Here is a 21,695-nt window from a genome sequence, read left to right on the forward strand (position 1 = left end):
TTAGTTCAATTTTGATTGCCTTCAGAAGACCCCTTTAGGCATACTTAAAGTCTAATTTTCCTTAGTTACTCTATTTCCATCTATAACCTAATCTTCATTTTCTTCTAAAATATCAGATATTTGGAAGCCGCTTATATCTGTGCTTTTCTTAATACCAGCATTAAATTCACCAAGTCCTGTATTTGGGCTTTGACTACCATTGCTGATGCATTTTATTTCACAATTTTTGTTTTAGAATTTACTTATCCTTTTTTTATTTTATGTGGGGAGAAATAATAACTGTAAAAAGAGCCATCTCAATACAAAAGTGGCATTACCCTCTTCTGTTATTTGAGCAGCAAAGATAGCTCATTAGAAGTGAAAGAAAGCTGACAGCATGACAGCTTTCATTTACATTTCGATAGTTCCAAATGCAGCCTTCAGCATAGAACTAACTTCATATTTCACTGTATTTTCAACTCTCAATCTAATAAAATACATATTTTCCTGGACTTTATTGCTATTGCTTCAGGCTTGGGTATTTTAAAAGTTGTTATTATGTTTTCAGAGCAAGTTGTAACCAAAAAAAAAAACAAAACAAAACATGAATAGAATTGTGGCAAAGAAGCAGTAAATTGACCCACATACACATTACTTCGGAAGCGTATTTTAAAATTCATTATCAGAATTGATTCTCTTGCTGCTGCAGTAAATACTATGTCATATCATTATGTTATTGAGGTAGAACAAAATAAATAGCTTGTTAAACATTGGTTTTAAAGTAAATGGGCGCTAAAATGAAACATATCTGTAAGAAGACATTTGTCAACATTCTAGGCATTCCAAAGTTATATTAATCATGGCTTTTTTCATATTGTATAATAATAAACTTTCTGAAAATGTCGCTCAAAGTTCATTACAAACTGCATTTATAAAATCCAACAAAGACAAAAAAATATTACAGGAGAAGTCCAAGATATATCCAACACAAATTACACAGGAATATCAGAGAAGACAGTGAATGGGAACGGAACGTATAGAAACAAGCTGTATTTGTTCCAGAGATGTTAAGTAAGGAAATCAAAAGAGGATTACAAAGCTGAAAGAGTAAAAAGTAGTAATTATTTCCAGAAAAATTTCCAAAGAAAAAATAAGAACATCAACATAATTGGAAAAAATATATATGCTACTGAAATTGATGCTTTTTGAGTACCAGTGTCCATGATATTCATGAACACTTTTTGAAGATTCATTATGGTAAGGCCAAATGGAGGGAAAGAATGTTCTGAATTCTCCCTGTGGATCTACTAATTCAACATAATTCAGTAAGAAAATGTATCAGAGAGAAGTCATCTCAAAAATCTCCTTTGGAAGAGACACAACTGCTATGGTAGTGGTCCTTCTGATTTTATGTTGAACTTCTAATTTTATATTGATCACTTGTATTGAACTTCAAAATACCATGCAGCATGGAACTGGCCTCAATTTGTTTGAATTACAGAATATTTTTAAAAAATAAATAATGGACCAAATGCATTCCTGTTACAACTGAAATTAGGAAAGATTCCACCAGAGTGAATGTAGCTTAATTTCCTTCTGAATTTACTTTATTACATTTAAAACAAACAAGGAAGTTTATTCACTCCCTTTATGTATCCTAACAAGAATTAAAATTGCAGTAACAATTACATCCATAGAGAATATTTCTGTTTTGATAACCTGCACTATAAAATAATCATGGATACAACAATTCACCACCAACTATCCTATGCAGACCAAACTAAGCATCCAAGTTATTCATCTGATACAGTTTCACTCACTCATCAATGTTAGAGATCCTTTCCTCTCTCTCTTTCCTTTTTGTTTTTTAAATCCCTCATTCCTATTTTATTATGCAAGCAAACACAAGTAAATAATTGAAACAACATTTAGGGAGAAACAACACTTCAATAAATAGACAGTAAGGAATGTTTTTTGTTTTTTTTCCTAAAATGACTAAATTAAGTACCTGAAATACAGTATTAAAGCAATTCCAAAGAACATCAGAGTATGTAGCAGGCAAAGTTTGCAGCCAAGCTGTTAAAATAGGCTTCCAATCTAACACTGAAGAACTCATGAAGACCATCCCATTGCGAGAAACTGTTGCAGGAGAAGCATTGTCAATGTTGTGAGGTTCAAAAATAATTTTGCAACTGGGGGACATTGGAATACGATCTCCATTGGCCAAAGTCAGGGTCTTATTATCGTCCAGAACGGAGTTCAGATTTTCAATCCATATTGCATCAACAGGCCCATCTAAAACGATCCAAATATGCTCACCCTAAAAAAAAAAAAAAAAAAAGGCAAAAAAAAGCAAATTTTTGTATATTGACAAAAAAAAACAAACAATTTAATCTCCGATTAAATCTCAGAATCTTGGATGTAAATACTGAATCATAATTTGGTGCTGATTGGCATGGCAGGAGCTGCAGTTCTTTGTAATTTCCTCAGTGATTTTAACCTTTCCCAGTATCTCAGGAAACCCATCACCCATCAAAGTGGATGAAAACATTTCCTTTTAAAGAAAGTCACAGACTTTAAAGGAAGTACACAGTCCTTGTGGGATGTTACCCAAGTACCTCACAAAAGGTTTCCTATTTTCTAAATGAGAACTGAATGAACATGAAACTTCAGAAGATTTGAGTGCAGCTATTACTCTGAAAAATCACCTGAAGGTTTGATAAGCAAATTGGGAAATATCTATATTGATTTCTTACCAGAGCCTCTTCCATTCTCATATTAGTGAAATAGAGTGGCAATGACATAAAACCAGACAGAAGATTACCTTTTCTGTCCTCTTGTCAAAACATGAAGAGGCCTTGTTTTTGCATTTGAACAGTAGGGCTACCTGCTTACGGAAGGAAGCAAAAGTCTTTTCCAATTTATTTCTGGAACCCCTAGTGTTTGGGAAGCCTTGTGCTCTCAGGCATATACACATCATTTTGGCTTTTGGGTACAGACAGCTATTCAGACCGAGTGCAAAACTAACACTGCATTTTCCCATTTGATTTTATAACTATACTCTTTCACATAAACGACAGATAATGAGACCTTATAGAAAGAGTATTAAATGCCCTTATTAACTATCATGATAGAATATCCATTACCTTCTTTGCTTTTAAAGTTTTTCTCCATAATGTAGAGAAAATGCCATCTGTCCAGTCATTTGTTGCAACATCAAGGGTACCAAACATCTGGGAAGCTGTGATTGCCTTTGGGTTCATTCTCATCTCTTTATGAGGTGCACCACAATCTGTCATTGCTTTCATCAAAATATTAATGCATTTTGTCTTTCCTGCACCAGTTGGACCTAGAGTCATCATACCTTAAAACAATAAAAACATGGCTTAAAATGAAATCTCATGCTACCCCTTAATGACCCTTTGCATCAGTGATCCCCTTTTTTTTTAATCAAAAGGCAATACAAAAAAGATGTTTCTCACTCCACTTACTCTGTGTTGGCTGAAATTGAATTTAAATATTATTAAAATGCCTCTAAAAATGCCTGTCCTATCATGGCAGGCAAGCCTATATGGGTCCGTATCCTCCCTCAGGCAGTTCTGTTCCTTTTTCTAATTGGAAAACACAACTGACTTTTGATGTTCACATACAGTGACATTGACACAACTGGTGGTAAACAAAAACAGTAATTTCTAAATGTGTTTAATGAGAAAGAGTAGTTCCCTATGATACACAAAACTAAGCATATCTTTCTGAAGCAAATAAAACAAAAATACGCACCTGCATCCATCTGTGCTGACATTTTAATACAATTTTTTACATAAAAAAGTCAGCAGTAACTACACTTCTAATTTCATCAGTGTTTACACATATTGCCTGAGGAAAATAAGTCACATCTTTAACAACAAATTGAACCTACAGTTGATACTCTTTAGTTGTATTTTCTAAATAAACTATTCAAGAGGCCCAGTGTCTGTACAAAAGTAGATGGAACTTTCAAAGTCACGGTTGGGAGTTAGATAACTCCTGCTAACCCTAGTGGCAACTGGACAACACAATCCTTATTTGGGTCTGGAAATGAGTTCAGCAGAATGATGGAAGAAATAATCAAAACCCAATTTATAAACCTAATCTGATACAATGCAGACTGCCTGGTGTTTTCTCTAAAGTGAGCTGAATGTTAATTTAGTTAAATTTCCTTTATATTTTCTCCTTCACAGACTAAAAAATCCTAGGTTGTTAGAGTCTTGGGAAGAGGAGGAGAGCATTTCAAAGAGAGGGCTTTTTTTTTTTTTTAATTCAACTATGAATTGTAAACGTGCTTGTACTACTGTTTTTGGTATCCTTACTAGGACAGAATAAACCTTACTCATCAGCCTTTTGTGGACAACAAAAATGTATTCTAATGCAAGCATATAATGCTTGAGATTAGAAGGGATCTGTGGAGGCCATCTTGTCCAACCCCCCTGCTCAAGAAGGTTGGAGCATTTCTCCTTGGTTGAAATGGCCAGATCTGAACACAAACAACACTTTGAACTATACTGCATGCTTGATATGATCTATTAAATTAAAGATTTGGGAGATTATTTTTGTAATCTTCTCAGCATCACAATTTCAGAATAACATTAGCCATAAGCTTCATGATTGAACTCTGAGGGCAACAGTAGTTTTCAGAATACCGAACAAATTCGGCTGTCTCTGAATTGGGACATATACTCTACATTTTAACTTACTCTATAGAAATTTCAATCATTCTGAAGGCCACACTCATATTACCCATAAAAATGTAATACAACAAAGCTAAAATTTCACTATGTGTGCGTTGCGCAGAGAAAAAGAGTCCTAACAGTTTCCCATCAAGATATCTACATAAGCTTTAAAAATGACATCTGCTCAATTTCAAAAGACATTTTTTTGTGAAAATAATCTGCACTCTGTAGCGGATAATATATTAAAAAAAAAAAAACTTTATTGCTTTTATGCAGTCTCAAAACCTCATCTTGCATGCTAACCATGTCGGACTCGTTGAGTTTCATACAGCTGAATGAGTTTAAGAATCCACGGTGGATGATGAATAAGCCCTGCTTTCTCTGTCTGTTTCTGAATGGCTGACTGTAGTTCAGGATACCCAGCTTTATCCAGAGTAATTCCAGGGAATAGGTCATTAATGAGACTCATAAATAAAGGTTCATCTTCATCCACCTGTCAGGGATAAAGTAGAGAGGAAATACATTATTTATTCATTGAAATTATTAATACAGCTGTAAACAATCTTTAAGAATATGCCATTTAAAGGATGGCAGTATAAAACTGTATCTTTTCCAAAGCAAATATTATGAGTCAGTTTTATTAAGTGAATTTCATACTTTGCAATCACAAGTAGCAATTTCTAAATTAAATACTTAAAGCTTGTAAAAATGTTAACTTTATAATAGAGTTTTTATCAATATAAACTCACACATTTTTCCATTTGTTACACAAGTCAGCAAGATTTATTCAAATTGTACTCTCCCTTGGATTTTTTTATGATCTTTTTCCTTCTGTAAATCACTGAAGCATGCCTATAGGTTTGAATGCATGTACCAATGTGCTGAATAGATTAACATCAGAAGCAGCGTAATTGGTTCCATCACAAAACTGGTTGCTAGTGTACATACATGGATTCTAGATATGCTATAACCTTTCAATTACAGCAATAGAAAGACAGACAAATACTTTAAATAGTAATAGCAAAAAAGATTACTCTATACAAGTAGGTGTTAGCTGCTACCAGTTACCTCACTCATTGCAATTCTTATGATGTTCTAAAAGGCAACAGACTCCCAAGAAACGTATAAAATGAAATTCTGGATTAAGAAGGATATTCAATGACACTATTAAAAGCTAACACAATGTATTCTTCCTTTCTCTCCTTAGATGGGGCGGAAAGAAGAAAAAGTAAAACGTAACTAGAGGACCAGGTTATGTCCTCTAGGATCTAATGGTGTTTCTCACTTTTTTTTTTTTTTTTCTCACTTAATGCTTCTGAGGTATTTTAATTTCTTTCAGAAATAAATAGAGCTTACACCATAACCATATTCTGATAAAAATTTAAAACTGCAGTAAAAAAAATGCAAAGGGATGTATCCAAGTGCTGAAGAAAAAGAGCTTTTCAAAGTGCATAATAAATACACTTTACAAATGCAAATAAAGTACTCTTTTGGGAAAGTTACCACTGTTACAATACCAATTTGGAGAGGTTCATGTCCCGCAGAACTCTCATCACAACGGTTTTCTCTGGTTCTTTGGGATTAGATCTTTTCACTGCTCCGAGTGTTCTTAAAACTGACAGGATATTTCTTAGTCCAAAGTCATAGTGAACCTCAAAATAATAAATAAGCACAATTGGTACCACAACAATTAAAGACTTTAAAATCAAGAAAGGGCTGATGACTATGATAACTAAAGAAATGACTAGGCTATTGAACTTTTAAGTATACATGTAAGGAATTTCACAGCTCTTTATCATTTCAACTGGAGCTCCAGTTCTGTTGCTATCATATCCTGAAAATATTTCCTAGTGTTGCAACTCCATGACTGCCATGTCATCCTTTTGGTGGTAGACTATCACTTTTACAAGTCATCTGTAACAAAGCTGCTGCTTCTATCGTTTTCATAAATTCATAATATGCCAGATGCACAAACAACAAATCATACACCTTCAGACTACCCTCTGTTACCTGATCACTGTTACTATCTTCATATATGGTACAAGGATTGATAACTAAAAGGGTCTATCTCTCACTGATGTAAAAGAACATACTGCAATTATACAAGTACAATATTTTATACGTAAGCCTACCTTATCCTGTACATAATAGCATTCTTTTCTGTGGATGGTTTCATAACAATTAAGGTATCTTCTTCTCAAATAAAGTATCTTCTGATCTACATGCAATCATTTGTAATGGTAGATTCACAACTCCTATCACTGATAGACTGGAACAATACATTGAGCACTGCTTACAATTTCCAGCACTAAGTAGCTTATTGATTAGGTTTCCAGGTGATACTGAGGTGGTAAACTAGACCATGACTACAGTTCAACATGACCAAGAGAAATTCAATAAATTATCTGGGCTGGGCAGCCAAACTCCACCTCAGCCGCTCTCTCATTCTGCCTCCTCAAAGGGAAAGGCGGATAAAATATAATGAAGAAGGCTTAGGGGTTGAGATAAGGACATGAGATCACTCATGTACTACTGTCACGTGCAAAAAAAAAAAAAAAAAAAAAAAACTCAGCACAGGGAGATTAATGTAGTTTATTGCCTATCACTAACAGACTAGAGCAATGAGAACTGAAAGCAAACTAAAAGCACCTTCCCCCTCATCCACCCTTCTCTAAGTCCTCCACCCAAACAGCTCAAGGGAACAGGGAATGGGGGCTGTGGCCAGTCCCTGACACTTCATCTCTGCTGCTCCTTCATGGTCACTCCTTGCCCCTGCTCCACGTGAGGTCTCTCCCACGGGATCCCATCCTTCCCCAACTGATCCTTGGGGGCTGCCCACAGGCAGCAGCTCCTCAAGCACTGCTCCCACACGGCTCCGTCCCACGGGGTCCATCCCCCAGGAGCAAACTGCTCCAGCACAGGTCCCCCGTGGGTGGGCAGCAGCTCCCCCCAGAGCCCCTGCTCCTGCGGGGGCTCTCCATGGGCCGCAGCCTCCTCCAGGCCACATCCACCTGCTCCACAGGGGGCTCCTCCACCCACGGGGGGGCTGCAGCGTGGAGATCTGCTCCATGGGGCACCCATGGGCTGCAGGGGGACAGCCTGCTCCACCAGGGGCCTCTCCCTGCACAGCCCGCAGGGGAACTGCTGCTGCCTGCCTGGAGCACCTCCAGCCTTCCTGCTGCACCCACCTGGGGGGCTGCAGGGCTGCTTCTCACTCCTCTCTCCCAGCTGCTGTTGCACAGCAGTTTTTTCCCTTCCTTCAATCTGCTCTCCCAGAGGCCCAACCAGCCTCACTCATCTGTGGCCAGCAGCAGCTCCCTTTTGGAGCCAGCTGGAGCTGGCTCTGATCTGACATGGGCCAGCTGCTGAACTCTACTCAGAGAGGCCACCCCTGCAGCTCCTCTGCCACTAAAAGCTTGCCATGTAAACCCAATGCATTAGGATGAATTTAAATAAAGAGAAAAATACTACACAGATGAAAAATACCCAACTGCAAAAATATAAAAGAGGAGCAACTCTTCCTTATTGAGAGGAAAAATGAGTCAGATGCAGAAAGCTTTTGACAAAAGTATCTGTCACTGGACTAAAACCCCAAACTCACCAATAACATAAATCTACAACTATAGAAGACAATAAAAATGCAAGTGACTTTTTTAGGACAGTTGAAAAGGCCTTTATATTGTGGTTGGCACTTTAATACTGTGCCAAAGCTTGGATTCCACACTGGAAGATGAACCCTACTGAAGAGAATATAGAAAACAAAGATATCAGCTAACTAGAAAACATACTATAACAGAAAGAAGTAAAACAAAGTTGGTTTTAGAAGTAGAAAGGGTAAATATGGAGGATAAGTTACAATAAGTCTTTGACATGCAAAAAAATCCTGCAAAGAGGAAGGCATAAGGAATAGAAAAGAAAAGAAGCAATTTATTTAGTTACAGCATGGGAAATTCTTCAAGTCAACTTTAGGGAAAACATTATGACCATAAAGAAAATCAAACTTTGGAACAGGCTGCCTAGGAAAGCTCAGGCATCTGTCAATGCAAAATGTTAAGGAGAGTCATAAACATTTACAGCAAATTATTTAGCTAAGAATTGATTTTTCCTCCAGGCAGGTATATGGATGGCTCTGTCCAGCCTCATTTTCTATGATTCCAGCAGGTGCCAAGTTGTTACCAGTTTACAAACTTAGATGTGAGTATTCAGCCAGGTACTGCCAAGAATCTTATTTGCATATGGCAACATTAAGACAAAAAGTTTTAATAAATTCCTGTGAAGTTTGGAAGGCAGATTACATGTTTATGATGAAGTCTGGAATCATTTGAAAAATTATAGGTCTTAGTGATCTTTTTGTTTTTTCTCCATGTTAGTCAGCTAATTGACATTGGAATGAGTCCAGCAGAGAATAAGAGACAATGGTCAAAATTAGTAACAGAGGAAATTTCAATGGAAAATAGTGCCTGTGCCTTAGCATAATCTCCAGGAGGATCTGCTCCATGGTCTTGCCAGGCACAGAAGTGAGACTGACTGCCCTGTAGTTCCCTGGGTCCTCCTTTTTTCCCTTCTTATAAACGAGGATTATGTTTCCCCTCTTCCAGTCAGTGGGATCTTCACTGGACTGTCACAGCTTCTCAAATATGATGGACATGGCTTAGCAACTACATCTGCCAGTTCCCTCAGCTCCCATGGACTTGTGCACATTTAGGTTCCTTAGATGATCTCGAACCTGATTGTTTCCTGCAGTGGGTGGTTCATCATTCTTCCAGTCCATGCCTTTGCCTTCTGGTGACATGGCTAGAGGGCCCACAGTTTCCCTAGTCCTCCTTTGATCACTGATGTACTTATAGAGCCTTTCTTGTTGCCCTTGATGTCCCTGGTGAAATTTAATTCTAATAGGTCTGACAGCATTCAGTAAGACAGTGCCTTCTAGGCGCTCTTCAGTTATTTACAATTCTTACACTGACTCTCCAATATATCTAGTCTTCCTAAGGTAAGGAGACTGAAAAACCTGTCCTCTACAAAGTTCTGTAGAGTTCTGCAAGCTGTTCCCCATATCTTCACCATTATCTGTACTGTATTTTAAATTTAAGAATTAATTTTAAACCTCCTTTACTGTACAAACTAGTTTGAAATATAAAAATAACAGTATAATTTCAAATTCTATTGCTGGAACTTGAAACTGACAACCCTAAAAATGACTAGGTTCCCAAGTGTCAAAATAATTATATATCCTAGGAAAGTAGATTCTCTACATTTCCTTCTAGTGACAGCATATGGTTAAACAAATATTTATTTTACCTGTTTAGATAACTGCTCTTCACAGAGTTTGTAGAGTGTGTAAAATTTTTGACTAAGGATTTGGTTGTCTCGGAAACCAGCACTTGCCAGCTTGACTCGCATAATAATGCCACGGTCAGGCACCATCATAGCAACTGTGCGAAACTGAATCTTCAGATTTTCTGGAAGTTCCTGTCGTCCTGCATAGCCCGGGTTCTGAAAAATGCAAAATGTAAAATAAAATATTACTTAACGATAGCAAGATAGGAAGGCTTATCTTTTCTGGTAATTATTTGGCAAGCACAGGAGCACATCCACTGGATAACTAAAGAGCGTCACAATTACTCATCACTACTAAGTTGTCCAAGTACTGCAGTTCATGAAGTATCACGTGGGTATTTAGAGATGCCAAAGACACCAGACATAAACAGACAGCCACTTACGGATTTTGCTGGAGCTGTTTAAAAAAGTTATTTCCTTAGGGTCTTGATAGTGTTCCAGTGCTGAAGGTTAATGCCCCTTGTGAGCATTATCCAGACCATTTGAGTCCAAAGTTAGTCAGGCAGTACAAGCCACTACTGCATTTAATTTAAATTAATCAATCTGACCTTTCACTGAAGATGTCTAAGTCACTCATATGACTACCACATGGGTTGGTTGTGACAACAGTAGTCTCTGGCTATGCACTGATAGCTTCTTAAACTCTTCCAGCTGCTTTTACACTGCATTTTTACTGGCATTGGTACACTACTAGTTAATTTGTCAAATTGTCTTTTTTTTTTTTCTTTTAAAACTTAGAGTGACAACATTAACAGCTTCTCAAAGATGGGAAACCTTACAATAAAGACAAATATTTCAGTTTTGCATATGTAGCCTACAGCTAAGGAGGGGGAGATACAAAGATGCTTTTAGAGTACGCTTACACTTTCCTGCTTCTTTGCCTCCTTCACTGACAGAAACAGTCCACAGACACCAAAGATAAATCTCTGGGAGGTCAGTGAACCAGAGTGAAGGTGACTTCCTTCATCCTGTCATACAGAAGGATTAAGGTCAAAAATTCTTCACAGGTGGTAAAATACTGACCAGAACACCTATGGTAGTCCTTCCAATAGTCAACTACTACTGTTTCATTTTGAAAGACTTTGATTAAAAATATGAGATGGTTGGATTTAATCTCAATCTATCAAATACTGAACAAAAAAGTAAAATATGTAGTTAATGTTGACTGCATATACCAAGTCCTAAATTCAAGTTAAAAATATTGGCAAGAGAAAATATCATTATTATCATTAGACCAAATTATTGTTCAAATCCTATTCACTATTCTCTAACAGACAGTTCCAATGATTTGAACAAGGATACTTCTATGGGCAATGAAATGGGAAAGATTGTCCATACTGGTGCTATTTATGCACATACATACCATCGTCAGAAATATACCAAATTCTCTGTCCATATCAACAACATCACCATCAGTGAAAATGAACTGAGGTTTCTTATTTTTCTTACACTGAAGTACAATATATATCTGCTGGGCAGCCACTGATAAAACTGGAAGTTCAATGCGGTTAAATTCATCAAAGCAACCCCATGCACCTGACTGGGCCAAACCTAAAAAGGCAATAAGGAAAATATTTGGTTAAACACAGTGCGTCAGATCAAACAAGAAGAATTTATATATATATATATATAAATTATATATATAGCTTTATATGTATATATCAGATTCTATATAACAGGAGGAAAAGAGTAAAACAAATCTGAAAATAAGAAGAGTAAAAGGGATCTGAAGTCACACAACTATCATTTGTAGCAGGCCATGGAGTTCTAGACAGAGTATTAGTATCCATAAACATCATGAAACTAATGTCCTCTGGAGGGTCAAACACTACTTCTTCTGTGTCATGTTTGAAGAATAAGAAGTAGCAGCTTTCCCAAGAGGTAACAGGAAAGCTGTGTAATCCCCTGCACTTGCACATCCACTCCACAAGAGACAAAAGCTAGCATGTCTATGCAAGAATTACAATCTTCTTTCTCGAAGCCCATAGCTGACTAGTGTTTCTATTGCCTGGGTCAAGCAAGGTCCTGGATGAACACCTTAACTAGTGCTACAAACAAATATTCAGAGGTGCTTAATTCATCCCAATGGCCTAGTGGAGCTTAGCTGGGCTTAAGACATATGAAGACAGCTCTAACATACAGTACATACAGGTACTATTAAAGAAATTGAATGTAACATTGCACAAAACTTTAATCTGTCTTATTGGGCCTACTGCTCAATTTCATCTCTGATGAAAGTAAACCCCAATACAGAATTTTTATCATGGAGCTGCCCTAGTCTTGCTGCTCCCTTGCAAAAAAAAAAAAAAAAAAAAAAAAAAAAAGCAAATGTTTTTCAAATTCATTTGGTTCCATTTGTTTCATATACTACATGGCTATTAGGACCCAGACTGAGGAAAAAAAAGAAAAAAGAAAATGAAAAAAAAAAAAGTGTTTTTGCTACTTGATTTAATAAACAGCAATATCTACTCTTAGGGATATAGCAAGGAAAAGCCCTAAAGCTGAACATTCTTTAACAAAGAGACTCTGTCCCTTATCATAATATCTCCTACACTTATTACCTGTATATCAAATGTATTTTTTGAAATTGCTTTCTCTAAAGGATGATTTCAGTTCTAGCCAAGCAATTTTTCCTTGGGGAAGGAAGAATATCACTTGTTCTGTAATGCCACCTGCTGCATGGCATTGGGAAACCTGACTCTCAGGCAAGGCCAATATCCTCCAGTTTTGAATTAATTAAGTTCTTGCAAAATTATTTCCCTCTGGCAGTGAAGACAGAAAGACAGACAGACAAAAAGAAAGAAAGAGAACATACACACACAAACATAGCACCACATACACACAAGCAAAGGCATGGCAAGCAAACTGTCAGCTGCATAACAGCTTAGAGCCAATTTAATTTTGCTGTGCACTGTCATATTGTGCATAAAGGAGAGGGAAAGGGAAAAAGGGAAATGGAAAAAGGAAAAGGGAGAAAGGGAAAGGGAAAAGCTATATATAATCCCACCTTTTTCTCACTCACAGACACCCAACTAAAAACTGAAAATTGTGACCTTGACTGAAAAGTAGCTACACACAGCTAGTTCAGTCTCTAGCTGAGAAATGTTCCTGCATCTGTTTGTTATTATATAAATGAGCAGCTTTACATAGTTCCTGACCTCTAGGGGACTATTTTCTCTTTTGATATGCAATGATCTGGCCTTAGTCAGATACATAGTATTTACCTCTGGTAAGGACTACAATAATATGTTCAGCACAAGAAGTCATAAGCTTCTAGGAAACTTTAACCCACATCCCAGTGTGACTTAATGAGATACTGTGAAAACTGTTTTCTGCTCCCACTGCTCATCCGAGTACCACAGGAGCCAGCTTCAGCCTCACCCAAGGCAGTGAATTCACCTAAAAAGATCAAAACTAAACCTTAAAATTAACTAAAAGGCTAACTAATGCTTAAAGCGAAGACAGTGATGAAACACTTCATTCCTGTGACACAGCAAAACATCTGTTAAGAGTGGACTCTTTATGGGACCAGCTCAGGACCAGGGAATAGAGTCTTACAATGGCTAAGGACAGTCACAAGCTCTACCAACTGCAGCTTTCCAATAGCAGCTGTGCTACCACAGATTAGTGATATGGAAATGATATGGTTGATGTAGCAGGGAGCACTTTATCCTCTCTTTCTGTAGGAGTGTCTTCTTGACTGTTTAAGAGAGAGAGAGAGAGATACCAGCACCTTTTCAAAGCTCCATGCATCCCTTCTGTCATGGATCATGGTTCAGAGGAATAGGGGATGGAGACTGCCTGAGGCAAACAAAGCAAGAATGGAAATATTTTTTATTTATGTTCACATTCTTATAAATGGTGCTAATGTCTTGAATTTACAGTTACTGAGAAGCAGGGCATTCTGCAGAATGCATAACTAGACAGACAAAAAATTCAGAGCCATTATCAGAAATATTTGGCAAATTGGTGTTTGTTTTTTGTTTTCCTTCTTTCTCTGTTCTACTTGTTCCCATTTTCCTTTTTTAATACATCCATTAAAGAAAATTAACAAGTTAATGAGGCCCAAAAATGTCTGTAAAGGAACAAAAGGATTAGGAAGAAGAACAGTGAAGTCCAGCGAAATTAGTCCTAGTCCTGTTTTTAACCCAGCTCTTCTAAAAATGTACTACTTGATCAAACTCAGCCATACACAAACCCAGTAAGACCACAAAGGAGACTGGATAGAAAGATGAAAAATTAAATATAAAATCATCTTAATTCAAATATGGCATAGCTTTCAGGCTTTCTGTCTTCATTAGAAAAGCTTAACTGGATACTCTTAAGCTTTTAAATATAAAATCAAATACAAAAACTACTTCTATTAAAATCTTGGCCAGCTCTGCTCATTTCTTAATTAAAAATAGCAATGATCTCCAGGTTATATTTTCAATGTTCAGGAAGTATTACAACAGTGAAATTATTTTTATGATAACTTGTGCTCTGTTTAAGAGCCTACCACTTACAGAAAATGGTTACGTTCTTGGGTCTGCAAGTCCATATAAGCCATTGTAGCTATATACAAGAAAACAGACATCATGCAGTTCACAGACATTGGATCATCTGACCACTGCTTGCAAAACTGACTTTAGAGCTCTGTTTATAACATAACCAAACAAACATGCTTATATGTTTGGTTATGTTTATAACATAACCAAACAAACAAAAAATGGAAAGCATGGGAAAAACAAAACAAAACAAAACAAACAAAACCAAAAAAATCAAACATCAGGCCAAACTGATAAACATGCATCTGGAAATGTGAGAAAATAGGGAAGAAAATATCCCTCGATAACTAATGAAGAGACAAAAACTGATGACTGTAAAATGAACAAACCAGATTATTTCTTACCTTTATAGATACGGCCCAATCCTCTGTAGTCCATTTGGTCTGAACAATTGAAAACAACAACATACTTTCCCAAGCATTTTCCCATGTCTTTAGTTGTCTCTGTTTTCCCTGTCCCTGCAGGCCCTGCAGGCGCACCACCCATACTCATGCCCAGGGCCTGTGCCAGAGTGATGTAACACCTGGAGACAGAACAAGCGGCTTTTTACTAGGACAGACAATGATAAGACAAGGGGAGTGGTTTAAAACTAAAACAGGGGAGATTTAGATGAGATGTTGGGAAGAAATTCTTCACTCAGAGGGTGGTGAGGCAATGGCACAAGCTGCCCAGAGCAGCTGTGGATGCCCCATCCCTGGAGGTGCTCAAGGCCAGTCTGGATGGAGCTTTGGGCAACCTGGGCTGATGGGAGGTTTCCCTGCCCATGGCAGGGGGCTGGAACTGGGTGGGCTTTAAGGTCCCTTCCATCCCAAACCATTCTGGGATTCTGTGATCAATCCTTTTCTGCTATTAATTACTTTAAGGTCCCTTAATGTAACCACAGCATTTGCATTATATAGAGCTGGGGGAGGGGGCAGAAATACTTGTTCTTCCTTGCGGTAAGTACTGGGTTGACATCCCCAAGGTTAATTCACAGCCTCCCCAGATAGCATGGAGACTAGTGAAGGGAGAAAGAAGGCTACTGTTCTAACCTATAATGTTCCAAAATCCCAGCAAGCCCATGTCCAACAATTTTAACCCTGTGATACTCAATAACTTTATGATATGTCTGGGGAGAGAAAATGGGCACTGGAAAAGAAACAAATGGCAATGTCTAGTATAACTTCCTATAAAGTAATACAGTGCTCATCGTAACACTGGCAGTAATAATGCTTTATTGCCTTATTACACTGTAATCAGTAACAGGCTCTCAGTTAACACTGAAAAAATACAGTCCCTAACAGTTCTGTTGCTGAAACAGAGTTAAGGACAAAATCCCTACATGGCAAAAGTCCTAAGAAAGAAGACAGCACTTGCATTTCTTTTTATTTTAACTGCCGTGACATGGTCTGTGTCTGACATGATGCTCAGGAGCATTCAATTTCAGGCCCACCATCTTAATGTAGTGTATTTCTTATGTACTTCAGGAATCCTTCTGACCACAAGGTCATTAGCCAAACAGCACTCGACTCCAAGATGATTAACAGAAAGCACAAATATTATTATTTGAAAATTGTCAGGGGCTCATACAAGTCCATATGGCAGCATTAAAGTATTAAAAAGGAAAAGCCTATAAGGGGAATTAACTCTGTTCTCACACAATACTACTTAGGTACATAGGTTTCCCCTAACAACACTAAAAAATATCCCTGCTTCAAACACTCTTTCAGTACATCACAGTAGATAGCCACCAATCTCTGCAGCTCTGCTTGGATCTTGTAGGTTTGGCCAAGAACAGATACCTGTGGGGTTTATTTTGCTATTGTTACAGCCTAAGCTCATGCAAAAGACTCATTTTCTTCCAAAATGCCACTCTGTGCTAGTTTTCAATCTCACGTGACATTGTATCCTGAACCAATCTCTAGCCAATCAGGCTGCATTTTAATTCTGTGAACAAATTTTGAATAACTGCATTTTCTTGATACTGTCTCTTAATGGGTAAAAATGTTGTCTCCATGGTAGTGCTGCCATACCCACTAATCAAATGCATGTTTACTGCTGCAAACAGATCTCTATCTAGCATAGGAATAATAAGGTACATTACATAGAATTTGGCAGATGTGTGATATATATTAAAAACTAGGTATCCAAGCACAGGGCTTTGGCTCTCTAAATAGCTCACTGGGCATAATTTCAGTTCAGAAATTGGCAAAAGTCTGAAATTTCACTTAATAAGTAAATAAAATCTTGCAATACAGAGAGTGCAAAGATAATTCCAGCATTAATTCAACAGCTTGCAGCCATTCTTCACATAACAAACTGAACATGCACAGTATTTTGACACTCCTCTTCACACGTAACAAGTTTTGGCATCACAAATACAACTGCCTCTTGCCTAGGTGAAGCGCTACTGAGTACTTCAGGAAAATAAGCATATACCAGAGTTTGTACTGTGATGCATAACTCTCCAGCAATAAAAAGTTCTCCATAAATTTTGTGTTCAAAACTTATGTTTTTGTTGTTTAGTTTTGTTTTCTTTTCTTTTTGCACTCCATGGGCCTTGCTTTAAACCATGCTTCTACTAGTTATTCGAGGCAATGTCCTAAGTTACTGACTTTTAGCTCTCGGATGACTTCAAACTAATTATTTGCCATAACCCCAAATTCAAATGCAACTATTAGCTTACTGAAAGCAGCAACATAGTGTTATGTAGATCCACTTTGTTTAGTGGATGTAGTTTATAACACTCAGCTATGGTCACCCTGAGCACAAGTAAGCTTTCAATATCTACCACAGCACACACAGCTCAAACAAACATTCAGAGAAAAGTCAGGGTCCCTCACTGGGGTGCCTGTTTTCTCTAAATGAATATATAAGCACTGGCCTCTGCTGTTCGGCATCAATATTGCAGCACTATACTGCAAACCAATGAATTCTGACTCTCATGAAAGTTAAAGAAAATAAGTCTTTGCTTCAAGTACTATATACTGCCATCTTTTTATAGTTACCTGTCAGTTAAAGGAGTTATAACAAGTCTGTCCGTACACCCTAAGTATTCATTGCAGTAGGTGAACTCTACATCAGTGATTTGGATAACACATTTATCCAAGTCTTCGAGAAAATAAAATCGAGACTGTTTTTGCCATTCAAAATCAGATGGAGATTTAACATTCATACGGACCTACAATAGAAGAGAAATATTATTAATACAGAAACAGTATAACAAATTCATCTTCAGTTCTGTTCTCCCTACACAAGAAAATCTGCTATGCATAAATTCAAGAGATCAAAGACTGAACATAAAATGAGTCAGGATTCAAGACATCCAGTATTCTTTTCAAACCTCATTGTATGACTTAATCTGATCCTTTTTAATCTTTCTGATCACTTTGATTTTCCTCTGAATTGTGAAGAGAAATTGTGGATTTTGTTGTAGAAAGATATTGAAGAACAAGGATGGTAAGCTTCATAAAAAGCTAAGCAATAATATTGGTTACACTCCATGATGTCACTACTCATGGAAATATTAAATGCTAGACAAAGATGAAATGCATTCTACACGTCTATGTACTTCTTTAGTTGGGATATATTCTTCTGTATGAAGTCGCCACATGTTTAGAACTGTAGTATATTAATAGATCTTGATTCATTATATTTGACACATGATCTCGAAACCATTGTTCTCTTACAAAATATGTGGTTATTGGCATTGTAGATATACTTCAAGGGGAAGGAGAGATTATGGTTTCCCAACCACTTCACCATACTTTCTCTTAATCGAAAAAAAAAAAAAAAAAAAGTAAAAAAAAAAACATTTAGCAGGGAATAGGATGTTTTAACAGAATGGGATAATATTAGATGAATCAATTAAGGATCCTTGCCTTGGATTTCTCACTGATTTTTTATTTCACATATAGACCCTTTAAAATTAGCCCATTTTCTGTGATTCAATTTTGTTACAATATGACATTACATTAATTCATAATGAAATGTCCAATTAAGAAACCAATTATGAAAATCAAAAATTATGAGCACAGGATAAAACCATTTGCTTAACTTAGAACCTGGCAGTTTTCTTTCCAACTTTTAGTATTTCTTGATGATTTTCTTTCTTTACACAGGCATTTAATATTTATCTTCCTAAAGTACACATACAAATTAAACAGCGTTGTATTGTATTACTAACCTTTACATACTGCAAGCTTTTTGAAAGTTATTTTACTCCCATTTTTGTAAATATAGTTTCATATATTGAAAAAGCTTATCTAATGGAAATTTGATGCAACCCAATTATAAAAATAAAACAAAACATTTAAATATCTGTTCTGGGTATTGTCGCTATCCATTTCAAACATGTGAAACCTCACTGCTTTAATCTTCAAATAACTATTACCTTAAATCAACACAGAGGCCAGAATGGAAAACATACAATTGATAGCAATACTAAAGGGCCATTTTTTCTTTTTTTTTACATTTTATTTAAATAATTTATTAAATTTTCAATTTGTGAGAACATCTTAATTCTAAAAATTTAAGCTTTTTGCCCGCAATGAATTTTTGCGTGAGTATCAACAACCACTTTAAAAACTGAAGAGCAGTAAGCCTGAATCCATGAACTTATCTATAATTCACCCTTATCTCTGCATGACATCTATATGAAATGAAACGGAGTAGAACAGATATGCTATATCACAGCACTAATATCAGAGCTACTCAAAGAGAATACATTGTAAGATTTGTTTATAAATTATATGCACAAAAGCTTCCATAGAGAAAGTCCCTTAAAGGTCTTCAAAAACTTACCAAGTCATCAAAGATATCTTTCTGGTGTACATGAATAGTGATTAAAGTTTCATATTTTGTGCGCTCCATTCTTGTCAGATCGTGTGTTGTCATATCGATCAAATCATTCAAAAGCTCCAAAAACTTCTGATTTGTTGTGTGCATTACCTTTTCCATATAGCAAGAACAGTCATATTAATATAAAAATAATTTGCTTTTCCAGTGTTTAAAAAAAAAAATCTGCAAACACCTGTGCTCATGAAATCTATGACTTTCTTTGTATTTATTAGGTTTAGAATCCTAAATTTGGATACGCAGGCTGCCTTCCATGTACACATTCCTAGCCCAACAAAGTACAATATCGTTATATATCTAGGTGAACAGGTCACATGAGATTTTATTCCAAGATTAGTGTTCCCTCTACTATATATTACAACTTCAAATGATTGCATGTACTTTTTCAGAACCATAAGCCTTTGGGTTTGGGTATTAAACATTAGCCTGACCAGTATCTACTCTTCAGGGAGGGCACAGAAACCTAGAGATCTATCTCATACTCTAATGCCACTGCTGAAATAATAATTTCTTATGTGGTACCACACTCTGTTTCAAAATTCCACAAAATACAAAATGACTATACAGTACAGATTTAGGTAAACTGTGTCAGCCTATGTCAGTGATTTTCCTGGTACACAATAAATCATTAAGCACTGAGGTGTCAGAAAGGGCAGTTCATATTTATTCCTGTTCCAAGTATGTGAGAGAACAATCACACAAGCTTTCTGTGAATATATGCAAACCCTAAAACTCCCCTTGCTTGCTGAGAAAACAACTGCTAAAAACACTCCAAAAGTAACAGAGCAGTATAGAATCTCCCTACCCCTCAAAAATATATAAAGTTTGTCCAACAAACTTCTAGGCGATGCAAAAGAATCTGAGTCTACTTAGTTTTAAAAACTGGTCTGCACCCTTTTTAAATTTTGTATGATGCAGAAAAGGAGGCACTAAATGGTATTCTCTACAGTCTAGAGTCTGTTTTAATTTACTCTGAAAGTACAACAAAGTACCTTTCTCCTCCACTTTCTTTTATTGTACTATGGTGTTACTATTTCTTAGTCTCATTTCACTGTATATTCCTGATTAACAGTAATTTTCAACTCTTTAGTTTGTATCCTCTCCTTCCTACTTCAGAGAATCAGTGTTATTACATTAGTAACACCTTGCTGTTAACAATATCTTCGAGTGTTTGAGATGAAACCAGCATCTCTTCAAATAGCTTCTATTCTTTCCCTTGCCTAAAAAAATATAGAGCACACTAACTGCAGATTCTAACACATTCTGTTACAGTAGACCAAAGCCCATAAAGTTCAAATATTTCTCCAAATATGGGGAGCTCTTATTTCTTTCCAAATCTGATTTTGGGAAAGTAATAGGATGAGATTCACTGTATTCCCAAAATGACAAATTAGCTCTTCTCAAGATTAATGTGCTGTCAAAACAACAGAGAAAAATCACAGGATTAGAAACAATTTTAAAGCATATGCTGGGGGATTTGTGACCTCTTAACACTTTTAATTATTTTATTTTCCTGTTAGTTAATTTTGTATTCAGGTTACTTAATTTGTATTTTTTGCTTTTTCCTATGAATTACTTTATTTTTTCACAATATGTACTGATCCAAACAATATTTTTAATTAATCCCCAGAGATTCATTAAATACTACCTTTTTGTCTGTTTTGGTACTGTTCAGTGCATTCTCTGCATCTCTGGTCCAAATCATTTGAATTCCCAGAAGTCCTATTTGTGCAGGAAACATTGCCTGAAAATCATACAGTTTAAATCCTGAGTCGCTAATGGCCACTGATGCCTCTCTAATGATGGTGTGGATTGTTTTCCTAATCCCATTCAGCAGCTGACCTAACCAGAATTCCACATTGCCCTGAAACAAACAAGAAAATACTTTTAAAGAATTAGTTTATGAATAATTCACAAGGAGAAACAGCCCTGTGTGACTTCTCTTTTCCAGTCCTTCAAACTCCCACTCCCCTGTTTGCTATTCTCTTTGCTTTTTTATGTTATTCTCTAACCTAAAAGATTCCTGTCCTCCTTCTGCTCCACTGCATTTCTGTGTGCCCTTATAGTGATGGATTTAGCACTTCATATCAGCACTGATGGAAAAAACAGCTAAAGTAATTGTTACAGAATGACACAAGACTCCTGTCCTTTCCGGCCTTGAATATGCTGTTCACATTGGAAGGTATTCATTCAGCTAGTCAAATTGTAACACAATGCAACACTGTTGGTCACTACAACATAAATCTACTTTAAATCAAGTCATGAAAAAGTGTAATTTATACTGCTG

General features: G+C 36.5%; 1 protein-coding gene across 1 annotated transcript in view; it reads right to left on the reverse strand.

The window, feature by feature from the left end:
- Positions 1-21,695, reverse strand: part of LOC309875709 (dynein axonemal heavy chain 5-like) — a gene marked incomplete at both ends in the record, with an annotated part of 145,765 nt that overhangs the window by 76,848 nt on the left and 47,222 nt on the right. The window contains 10 exons of the mRNA XM_082755382.1: positions 1,988-2,299; positions 3,126-3,343; positions 4,992-5,181; positions 6,206-6,340; positions 9,987-10,181; positions 11,389-11,576; positions 14,917-15,095; positions 17,560-17,732; positions 19,355-19,501; positions 21,057-21,272. Coding sequence (XP_082611508.1) covers positions 1,988-2,299; positions 3,126-3,343; positions 4,992-5,181; positions 6,206-6,340; positions 9,987-10,181; positions 11,389-11,576; positions 14,917-15,095; positions 17,560-17,732; positions 19,355-19,501; positions 21,057-21,272 — 1,953 coding nt within the window. The remainder of the gene's footprint in view (positions 1-1,987; positions 2,300-3,125; positions 3,344-4,991; positions 5,182-6,205; positions 6,341-9,986; positions 10,182-11,388; positions 11,577-14,916; positions 15,096-17,559; positions 17,733-19,354; positions 19,502-21,056; positions 21,273-21,695) is intronic.

The sequence above is a fragment of the Aythya marila genome (genome assembly GCF_965140915.1).
Source record: "Aythya marila genome assembly, chromosome: 2".
NCBI classification, from domain to species: Eukaryota; Metazoa; Chordata; class Aves; order Anseriformes; family Anatidae; genus Aythya; species Aythya marila.